At 38.9% G+C, this 11817-nt stretch overlaps 1 protein-coding gene across 7 annotated transcripts in view; it reads left to right on the forward strand.

The window, feature by feature from the left end:
* Nucleotides 1-11817, forward strand: part of LOC109540220 (voltage-dependent calcium channel type A subunit alpha-1) — a 60977-nt gene that overhangs the window by 4200 nt on the left and 44960 nt on the right. For all 7 annotated transcript variants that reach the window (XM_048668139.1, XM_048668140.1, XM_048668137.1 and 4 more), the window contains exon 2: nt 718-900. In XM_048668139.1, the coding sequence (XP_048524096.1) occupies nt 718-900 (183 nt within the window). The remainder of the gene's footprint in view (nt 1-717; nt 901-11817) is intronic.

The following is an 11817-nucleotide window of genomic DNA, read 5'->3' on the forward strand; positions in this document are numbered from 1 at the left end:
AGCTAGACCAACTGAGGGCTAGATTATTATTGAATTAAAATAATTCAATAAAGGCTATATCTACGTAAAATTGAGGATCACCTAATTGGCTCACTTCTTAAAATTAGAGGCTCCTGTTATATTAGCAAATGCCACCAAAGCCTGCATTGGCAGTGGGTGCGATTGAAACTACAACCAATTGCCTCTTTGTGGTCGATGATGGCGTATCGAGCGAGTTTCCAACGTTTATAATCCTGAAACACGGACATACTAATGTAAAAGTTAAATTATTTAATACTCAATAAACTGGAAAATCACGTGTGATTAACGCGGGCAAATAATTATTTTCCTACTAAAAAAGAAATAAATCAGACCAACACCTACAGGAACAATAAATACACTCGAAAACTCATTTGGTTCGGCTCAACGAACATTTGTTGGATTATTTAAAGTCCAAATATTTACTCAACACTAAAAATAAAATGTTTCGATATACCGAAACCACTCGGTTTGCGCGTATCGTTTGCCGGTTCACTTTGTCACTTTCAACCGAAACTGTACTAAAAAATCCAGTTTTTCATATATGCCAATTTTGCGCTGATATTGATTGAGATTCCGCCAGTGACTGCAGATGTATGGAGTTCAGAAGCGAGCCAACTTCATGCATGAGTAGCTGATAGATATGAGAAAATTCCTTTTTTGATTCCGTCTTTGACTGATTTTGTCTCTTTGTTGAAGAATGTTGGGAGGAGTGGCAGGTCGCCACATGTCAAGGAGGAGAGGATCCTCTCCAGCCATCAAGTGGGAGGATGGAGCCGTACCAGTCAGCAGATACGCGAGAAGGCGAAGAGCGGCAGTTACCACTTCGGATCATAAGAGCTGCGCCCTTATACAAACCCGCCTTAAAATTGGAGATATCATGTAAGTTTTTGATCTTTAAACCTCCAAACCTTCATTTTTTAAATATATTTAATGCCCCGATTAAAGTGGAAGATTCTGGAAGAACCAGAAGATTAAAGATGCAACACTAAACACGCGAATATCATTCCCATACTCCAAAATCGACTTTTGCAAAATTGGGGTCTAAAGCCACTCCGCTCGCTGAAAAATTGTGTTTTTTGCGATCACTTGCCATCAAAACTCTATGGGTTTTTTTTCGTTCGAACAAGTCAGATACTTTCCGTAAGTTATTCCATTAAATTCGGAAATAATTATTCTCTCTAAGGTGAAAACGGCTGGATTCCGGCTCCATAGACCCTCGTTAAGGTTTGAATTAGCACTGGAGTGTTGGAGCGGACGAGACACCGAATAAAAGGGCCCGGATTAGCATGATTTCTATACGATACTCATCCATTTATTGACAAATATTGTGCGGTATGCCATAAATTTGCCAAAACCGGGTTTAGTGCGATCTACTTCATTACTTCGGACGTTTCGCAAGCTCGAGTGCTTTGCGTCTTCAGAGGTGGTGTGCTCCAATCCGTTTTCCATGGCCCAAAATCCACCAGTTTCAAGCAATGGAAGTCCATTTAAAAGGGCCAACCTTTTCATTAACTATAATGATCATTTAGAGCCACTTGAGTTGAAAAAATACGCTTCTCAAGCGCAATGGAAGTCACTTCGGGTAAATCGCCAACTTAATGAACAACTAGCTGTTAGCTATAAAAGCACAAACTACAAAAGGGAATATTTTGCTTTTGTATTGAGTTTTGTCAATGGTTGCTGGGAAGATGAATTAGCTTAAGAATGCTTTGTCTGCTGTCGGATTTGACTTCTAATTTTCCAGTTGCAGTGTTTCAGCATGGAACTTTCCAGCTTTGAAATTCGAAATGCAGATGCAAAAAATTAATTATTGTCGTCGGTTAATTAAAAATGTAGACAATGGGAGACGGCTTCTCTAGAAGTTGCAAATTTTCGTCTAAGTTACAGAAAAAGATACAAAAATTACCCGTTTGAAAAGAAAACATTAAAAGCATGACATGTTTTTCTTATTTTCTTTTGGTAATATTTTCTCTTTATCCGCTGTACCAGCTTCAAAAACACTGTTCTGAATGTAATTTTTCACCATTTTTTCTCAATTTTGCCATCTATGAATGTATTTTTAAACCTCTTGATTCTGATTATCTCTGCTGGTTATAAAAATGAAAAGTAGGTACTCGAAGCCGCACTAAAAAAGAAGCATGGAAAACTGGAAAATGGAAGCACGAAACCTGCCTTTCTTCAGTTTAACATAATTAAATGTAATTTTTCCTCTTCATTAGACCTTACGCTGTTGGAGTCCAGATCATAATTTCTAAAATATGTTTCACTCAAACTCAAATAATTCGGATCAAAGAAGAAACAAAACTATGCTAAAATACGTTTTTTATTTGTGATTTACTGTTCGCAAATGCGTCCTCATTTCGGTTCAACCAGCAAATTAAAACCCGAATTTTCCAAACCAATTTGTTCTACCATGAGTGGAACAAAGCAGCCCACCATTTTCCTGCATTGAAAAGAGAAACGAGCACCACACCGAAGCGAATCGACACTAGGGGCGGAGCCCCGACCCCATCCGATTCACCCACACGGTGATTGGCTACGCGTTACTCCACCCACTTAAGAGCGTTTCTCTCGTTCTGGTACACACATTTATGGCCCTGCCTTGTCCCCCCCATTATAATCATGCTATTTGGGCGTCAATAAAAAGGTCCAAAGCCAGTGTCGATTTCCCTAAACTGTTGTGCGGTACATTAAGGGCTTATCATTCAAACTAGGCACTAGGAAATGTGACATCAGATTCGCAACGAAGCGAACTGAGGTTGACAATAGAGGCTCAATCGAACATCTCTCACTGACCCTTGTTAGCATTCAAATCAGCTCAAAACGTCGGCCTAAGGGTGGCGAATTCGTAACATCTTGAAGGGAAAATTTATCGGATTTTCATAGAAAACAAAGCCCCGGATGGCGAATGGAAATCTGTTAGAGGGCGGCAATAAACTCTGGTTTCGTGGACAGTAAACCTTGCATGTAAATGACCAGTTTCGTTCACCTTACGTGAAATTAAAAGTAATGAAAGTGTGCAATTTTCGCGGTTGATTTATCGGGGAATTTATCAAAATAAGCTCGTAAGCTCTGGTCGGGCTCTCCTTCAATTTATAGACGGAAACTTTGCAAAGGGCCAACAATTTGTTTGGCTTTATCGATTATTCGCCTTTTACGGGATAAACGCGAAAGAAATGAAACGTTTTGCAAAATTCAGCAGCTTTGCTGAGAGGAAAAGATGTCTTTTAGCCAAATCGGGGTTCAATATTGCTAAGCAATGAATCATTCGCTACATTTCCTGGCTTGCCCGGTCCGTCCAGTTAAATTTGTTATGAGTTAAACCAAATGGATGGCCACGAAACTGCTGCCACCCATTTGAAGTGGGACTATCCATCAAGCGCAATTAATTATTAAACATTTGCAGATATTGATGAGCTTTGCGTGCCGTAAACATTTGCCAGCTGAAGAAATTGCCCGAGTAATGAAATTTCCATACAACTGAGACGGAATCGGTCAATTGGCAGTGAAACGATCATAAGTTAAACGCCTATTAATGCTCAACATATGGAAAATCAGTTAGTCAGTGAGCCGGAAATGTAAAGATAAAACACTTAGTGTCTCGAGCGAGTCCTAATGCGCTTAGAAAGGATTAATTAGTGTATTCAAGCTTAATGCTTTAGCCTATTGTTGTTTTTCCACCTAGAGAGTCTAGAGTTTATAGCGCCAGCGGATAGGCTTTATCATCGAAATAATGGTTTATGACTAGCGAACAAACTGCGAAGAGTTTTTTTTATTAAAGCGCATACAGGCATGCAACAGAATACAGCAACAGAAATCGCAACTCGTATTCATACACGTTTCTGTATTCTGATGCATGTCGGTAGGCGCCTTAGGCAGGATTTTCCGTCCCCAGTATGCTAATTATCGGCGTTTTTATCGTCAAATTTCATCCTTGACTGGAATCTAATCCGGCTTTAATGGGGATTTGAAAACTCCTCCAGCTTGTCGGGGCCTGTATTTGAAAATTATTCGAAAACTCACATTTAAAGTGAATTCCCTTTGCTGGAAGGCGCCAATTTTGTTTAAGTTCCTAATTAGATACACTATCGATGATCTTCCAATTCGCTAAAGGTGGTTTCGAAATTTCAGCCAACTTTAATTACAGCAGTGTGCCAGTTATTTGCCTTTGAAAGTTCAGAAATTAGTTCGGCAAAGGAGATTTTCGGTAAACTCCCTGTTGCTTTCATGTCTGGGCAGTTCAGCAGGGGATTTAAAATCGTCTGAAAATTGTAGGTTGCAACTTTTTTGAGCATTTTACCACTGAAATTAGCATTTTATTCGCAAGTTTCCATCGGTTGGGGTAACTTTATTCCTATTTATTATCTACAACAGGCAGTGCCATCAACCAAGAAGTCCTAAAAAATTTTGAAGAATTGCGACTTCGTTTCTTTCGCAACGCGTGGATTAAGCGTTGGAAAAAGTGCCTTTTCAGTGAAAAATTTATGAAGTTTTTCAAACCCTATTGTTTGCAGCGAAGTTTGAGGCAAAAATGTGCAAAATTAAGAAAAAGTTCCAGTCTACAACCGCGTCTATCAGGAACGATTGCGAATTCCTTTTTGATCGCAATCATTTTCTGATAGAGCATTTGAAATTCTGGTTGTTTCTTAAGAGGTTTCAGCAGAAATTTGCGACCTTTCAAAAGTTAAAAGCAAAATTGTGCACAAATAAGGAAAAGTTGCAGTTAACAGCCGCGTTTCTTAGAAATGCTGACAAAATTTTGGTTCAGTTCTAAATAGAGCAGGAGAAGAACATTTTTAACTAATGAGGCTTTGACAAAATTTGCGTCGTTTAAAAAGTTTGAAGCAAAAATGCGCAACAGTTTCAGTTTACAACCGCGTATTTCAGCAAAAGTTGTATTTTTCCATTTTATCGACTTCACAGGTCGACCATCTCAAGTGCTTGTCTTTGCATTTATAATCTCTAAAAAATTAGGAGCAAAAACGTGAAGAGTTCAAGGAAATTTCAAGCTTAAAACCGCGTACCTCAGAACGAAAGAAAAATGTTAAATTCAATCAAAAACCTTCAATAAATTTAATCTAAAAGAGTTAAAAATGTTGAAGTTTGCAGCATTGAAAATATCATTTTATTCCCTATACTAGATTACTCTAAGGCTTGTGAGCCTCTATCCATCACAGCCAGAGCCACCTACTTGTGTCGGTTGAAAGCGAAAAGGGCGCTCGATCTCTGGAAACCCGGAGCATCGATTTCCAGAGCCGATCTTTCCAGAATTGCCCTCTTCACTTTACTATTCTAGATGTCGCTGTGGGCCACTGATTATTTAGGCCAGTTACCAAAAAAGTGTGTTTTTTGCAAAATAAAACCGCTATTTAGAGCAAGAAGCGTGAATTTTTCAAAGGGAAAAACATTTTTTCTTCCTCCAGCTCTAGTTGAGTTAGATTGAGGGATTCGAATGCCACAATTTAGCGCTCAAAACAGTGAACGGCGAGGCAAAATTAAGCAGCAGCCCCATAATTAGGGTAGTTTGAAATTAATGCGGTCCGTATGCGTGTTTGCCCTAGTGCGGCATTGGAAAACATGAATGACCGGAGAAGCAACTCCGGATGGCCGGAGTTTCCGGTGCGCGCGCTCTAACTTCCACCATGCTCTGTTCGTTCAGGCCCGGATTTCCATTGCAGATAATGGAGGAAAAACCTTAATATTCAGACAATTGGCTCACGTTTGATTGCAACCAAAGCATGCGAAAGGAAAAGACACAACAAACGTATCAAGGAATTGATGGAGAGAAGGAATGAACCCAACTTCAGCTGGAAGAAGTTGTTATGGACCTAATTAGTTTAACCCATTTATGACTTTTCTTGAAAATAAATTCGTTTTTTCGAAAGGTTTTTGTTTTCCCATTTACTAGTTGATGTTTTCCTTGGTTTTGAGGTAAATTGCTCAAAAATAAATTCTGAATCTCCTCAGTGGTTCAGAAACATCCTGGTTCTGAGGCAATTTCAGACCAGAAGATTTCCAAAGTGAAGAAAGCCAACTGAAGTCCAAAACTGAGCTTTTTCGTTAGAATTCAAGAAATCCAGAAGCTTATCAGTACAATTTTTTATTCCGAGGGGTTAAAAGTCACGGCAAAATCAAGCAAAAACACCAATGAAGATCAGAAAAGAATTGAAAACATTTCCATTTTAGTGGCCAACAAAAAAGTCTTTGAAACATATTTGAATAAACCGAAGAAAAGAGAAGAGAAAAAACAGAATTTCCATGGCCTTTTAAAAACTATAAGACGAGAAAAAAACATACAGTAGCATTTAGAATCATTCAGCTGTGGAATCGTAGAATAAAAGTATGTACGTCAGAACCAAAACAACCTCATTTTCCAGGAAAAGCTCAAATTTTTACTAATATTTTGTGTTTTACAGTTGAGTTTCAGCTCATTTAGAGTGCGAGTGGTTCTTTTATTCACTTTCAAGTCGGTTTGTAGCTGGAATTTGTTCGCCATCGATTTTTTATTTGATGTAAATATCCAATCTGTTTCCGTCTTAGTGAGTCTGAAGTTGACTCTTTAAAGTAAGCCAACTTTTCAGCAAATTAGTGAAACAAAAATTTTTTAAACTAATTACCTGATGGTGGTGCAAACACGAAATTTTCACCTCTTATCAAACACTTTCGTATCTTTAAAACGGTATAAAATTCGAAAGCTTGTCTCTGTTAGTTTCTCTCAAAATGAGTCTTAAAAACGAGCTTATTTTGCTAAGTGTTGCAACAATGGACCAAACTAAAAAATTCTGGCGCTTTACCTGATCATGGTTATAAAACGAAACTTTCAGCGCTGATGAAACCGGCCCGAGTCTGTAAAACCATAAAAAATTGAAAACTTTATCGCTTCCAGTTCTTTGGAAATTTACCGCTAAATGGGCTTGTTATGGCAATTTTTGCAAAAATGGTTGAAACCCAAAAAATTCTAACGAATTCCCTGATGATGGTGCCAAAACGAAACTTTCAGCACTCATAGATCGAACCATGCCCGATTCAGTTCGTTCCAAATTAATTCGCAAAAGTTCGCCTCTTATGAAAATTTTTGGAAAAATTGAATAAACTCCGCTGTGGTAGTTTGGCGTTTTTTAACAGTTGTAAGTCAAGTAAAGAATGTTTTCAGAAGACCATCTTAAGCCAAGCAATAAAGGACTAAAGCCTAATTCTAAACCTAGTAATAAGTAGGAGAAACCAAAAAAATTCCGGCAGAAATTAGAGATTTACAACCCCCTGTTTAATGAGTTCAAGTTCGCGAATTTAGTGCGTTTCGCAAAAATCTCTGTGATCAGACATTTGCAAATCTCTTCAATCGTAAGCAAAAAAAGCAAAGTTTTTGGTGTTTTTCGTATGTTTCTTTTGATGTGGAACGCAGGAACGTAACTTTACCGTGTTGGTGTAGCATTTGCAACCTCCTGCCGACTACCAAAGTGGCCGATTGCGTAAAACCAAGCAAAAAGTGGTTGCGTTTGATCTCTATAATCCTGCTGCTGCGGTGTTGCATTCTCTTCTACTAGTCGATGTTTCTTTCATGGACAAAAAATCCACGTTCAAGAATGAAATGTGCGTTTTTTCCTAGACTGTTCTTCCTACTTTCTCAAGAAATTCTGGAGGAATGGATGAAAATGGGTGTGTTTATTTTTGTAATTTCCTTTTAGTCTCGATTTTAATTTAACTCCTAAAGAATCCTCCTTTAATCCACTCGGCAGCCAATGAAAATGGACCCGGAAGTTGGGTTGCCAATCTTAGCAGCCTGGAAAGGGACTGACGATCTTTTTTTCAAGTTCTCACTAGATTTCCATCTCTGTATTTGCACTCTTCTACCAGTCAATGTTCCTTTGTGACAAAAAATACACTTTTTAGAGCCAAACGTGGATATTTTCCCTCATTTCTCTGCTTCATCGGCATTTTCCTTTAGTCTCTTTTTCAAAATACTTGGGTCAACTTCAGGATGCTCAGGAATGCTTCAGCAAGTGACACTGGAGGGCAATTTAAATATACCAAGCAAGTGCTTGTATGACTTAGATGAATTTGGGCGAGAAAAGGGGCAAAAACCGGTTAGAGCCCTGCCCTGAAAAATACTACAACCCTTCAAAACGCCTGCCCTTACTCCTGCGACGTCCTGCAACGCAATCTCGTGTAGCCGAACAGCTCCGTAATCTGCCGATGCGTCCTCGCCATCAACCCCCGAAGAACTCACTGCGGGTGGGTGCGAAAAAACTAAGAGTGTTTCATAGTGCAGGAATACAATACGAACATTAGTGGAAAACCGAAGAAAATGTGCCATCCTGGCCCGAAAGTCGCGTAGAGGAGCGTGCTCGTCGTGATAGTGTAGCGTAGGCAGCTGCTAGATGATGTCGGCTAGAACCGATCAAAATGTGACCAACACAAGTGACAGACACTGGATTTTCGCATTATTTTAACGAAAATGGAGATATGTTTTCTTAGGTTTTCGACGTTAAAGGTTAGTAGCAGATGGACGAGCTCCAAACAACCATGGGGCGACCTTTTGCTGGCTCAACCCAATGCAAAACATTGACCCCTTTTCTGGTGGGCTCTATCATATATCCATCTCTGTTCTCAATGCAGGTGTTTTAATCCAAATTAGTGACATGGATTTTACCGGCAATATAATGCCATTATTTGGATTAAGCTGGGAGCAATCCAATTAGTTGGCCAACAGCTGAAGAACCGGGGCAAATTTTATGGAAAAGAACGCGCTTTTGCGGCAAATTGTTTGCTGATTTCTTTTGGGAAATTGCTCAATTTGTTTTATTTTCTCACTTCTTTCCACTGTTCTTCTTTAAATGCTCACATTACAGGCAACGGAGCTTTTAAAGCGCGTCTTTTAATAATTGTTTTTGGCCTTTAAGCAATTTTTTAAAGCTCTTAGGTAACATTGTTGCGTGGCACCTGTAAAAGCGCTTAGGGGTGACCATCTAGTATCTATCAACGGGCCAAACAGTCCAAAATTGCCCTCAAAATTTGCTAATTTTGCCCCGAAACTTAAACTTCAGCTGGGTTTTCATAAATCTTTGCACTGCCATTGTTTTACAACTTATTTTTCCAATGACGACTCAAATAGTCACTTTAATGTTTCCTAAATGTGACACTGCGTATATTATTTAGATGCGCATTTTGTCTCCTAATACTTTCAGTTTTCCGAAAATTTGGTTTTGCTGGCATCAATAGATGCTTTCACTTATCTAGAATTTCTAATTGTTGACAAGGTCAATAAATAAGTGGTTTCTGTTTCAATCATGTGAAACTGTTTTAAATTATTTGCTTTCTTTTATTCAAAATTCGCATTTAATTGGCTTCGGTTTACTAAACCGCAAAAATACAAGATTCAGGGCGTTTTTAGGGGAACTTCCTGCATTTTTTGAGTCAAATATGTTCTGAAAATAGGTAAAACTACCAGTTGTTGCTTTTTGAAAGCGAGATCGCAGTTTTCTCTTAGTTGTCTGGTCAAATTTCAGCTTCACATGCTTGAAACTGAAACGCTGTGAACATCTGAATCTGCATTGATTGCGAAAGCCTTTAAGGAACTAAACAATTTTTAACTGAAAAATCCCAATACCCCAAGCAGTTGCTTAAAATTCCAAGTTTTTTCCGGCTATTTTTAGAGTTAATTAGATCAATACAAGACCAATCAATAGAAGAGTGACCAAAATACCTTCAACTTGGTGACCGTTGAGCGCTGACCAACTTTATCTGTAAATTAGTTATTTAAGACACAAGTTAGTTTTTGCGGTAAAGTCCATACGATTAGCACGCAAACCTGACTAATTTATTAGCGATCGCTTATCGCAAAGTGTTTGTCCAAGCCGGTGGACACTTTTTGGACCTCAAATATGCATCATTTTGCCCACACAGAATTCCAGACAGTCTCAGCGTTAAAAAAGTGTGTGCTTCAGCAATAGCAATAAATATTTACTTCAGTGGTTTGTTGCTAAAGGGATCAGATAGAAGAGACTTTTGGGTGTTAAAATTTCAAAAGTAAGTGCGCGGTTAGTTGCTGTTTAGTGCCATTATCAGTGGCCGTGTGTTGAAAACTGGGTCAGGAAAATGTGCCCTAAAGACGCAATATTTCATTTTCCATTATCTGCAATTTTTTATTATTTAATCCATTCTAATGCCGCGTTATTTAATGCTGAATAGCTTCGGCTTAATGGAGTTTCATTACCGCACCGTTTAAAGAAGGACAGAGCAGGTTAATGTAAGGATATCACCATATCTTCAGAACTCTTTTAATGAATAGCTAGGAGGCCAATGAAGAAGCTAAAAGTCGACAATTATTTACTTTTTCTTTGCTGGGGGTAATTGTTTACCTAAATCCGTGTAAGCCCGGAGTGTTAAAATGCATCCAATTCCCATAACAGCAAGCGAAGAAAAAAATTAATTTCCATAAAACTGGTGTTCAAATTTTCCAGTTTTTGCCCTTTTTTAATTAAAAAAATCCAGCTTTCGATAGCAAAAACGTGGAACAGCCGAAGGCAAATGCGATGTAGAAAACCGCTTGTTTCTCTCAGTCCCCAGAGTGAAAAATCAGAAACTTAAATTACTTGTGGTTAAAACTTGGCGAGTTTTGAACGCGATTTCAAAAACTTCAACGATTTTGCGCTATTCAACCTTGTGAGTTTGTCTTTGTCTGCTCAATCAGGCAGGATTTTTGAATTTTCAAAAGTGCGAACGAGACACTGGCCTTCTTAAGACAGCAGCTTTGTCTTGGGCTCCAAGATTTTTGAAGCATTTGCGAATACTGCAGTTGATGAAGTTGCAGCCGAAGCCCCAGCTAGTTTGTGAAAAAAATGCATCAAACTGCCGCTGCTTAGGCAAAAGTCCTCAGGCTTTAAAAAGATAGCTGTTAACTGGGGACTTCCTGGATGTCGCCTTGCAAGGCCTGATTGGCTTTTGATCGCAACGTTTACATTCAGTGAAATTCGAAGGTGAGTTTTCCGTGTCGTGGAAAATCTAGGCCGTTGCCCCCCTGACACGTTTTCCAGTGGCGCGCCACGCGGCAACGCTGCTGAAGATTATCGATTGGTGCAGCATTTTTAGCAACCCTTGGAGCCCGATTTCTTTGATCAGCGATCTGAAACCGAAAAAACAGCCCCAGCAGGCCATAAAATGCCGAATCCTTCTTCTAGGCGTGATGAATTAAAAAATTCCCAATAAATCACCGGTTTATCTTACACAGCAGCCGATCTTACCGCCCAAGATTAATCAAACAGAATGGTTCTTGTGGTTCAAAGGTGCATTTTTTCGTTGCATTATTGCCAAAAATCCAATGAATATGAAAGGCTGGGGATTTCGAGTTGGTCTAGTGCAATAAAGCCGCCACAAAGACCCGATTTGCTGTTCAACCCTCAAATTATTGAAATACTCTTCATCTACATCTGTACAGGTCGGCTGGAAATCAACGGTTGCTCCAATTAAATTGAGCTTTGGCAGGCCTAAGCCCTGAAGATTTGTCCATAAGTTCCGAAAATTCCACCTTCAGACCTAAACGGGTTTGGAAGATATGTTTATTATTTATTTTTTATTTACATTTATTTCTGTCTAAAATGATGTACAAATGGGCGTTCTTGCTCATTTTGTCTCCGAGAAATGTGCAAAAATGGGACGCAAAACATGGAATTTTGGCATAATCTTGCAACTAAGTGTCTGATATTTAAATTTCGCTTTCTGGGCCAAAACTATTCGAATTTCCTCACTCACGTTGTTACGACTGAATCGAGTTTTCAATTCTCTATCCAACGATGCCAA

This window comes from Dendroctonus ponderosae, unplaced genomic scaffold (assembly GCF_020466585.1).
Source record: "Dendroctonus ponderosae isolate FM_Combo_2020 unplaced genomic scaffold, Dpon_F_20191213v2 Dpon_F_20191213_7, whole genome shotgun sequence".
Lineage (NCBI taxonomy): Eukaryota > Metazoa > Arthropoda > Insecta > Coleoptera > Curculionidae > Dendroctonus > Dendroctonus ponderosae.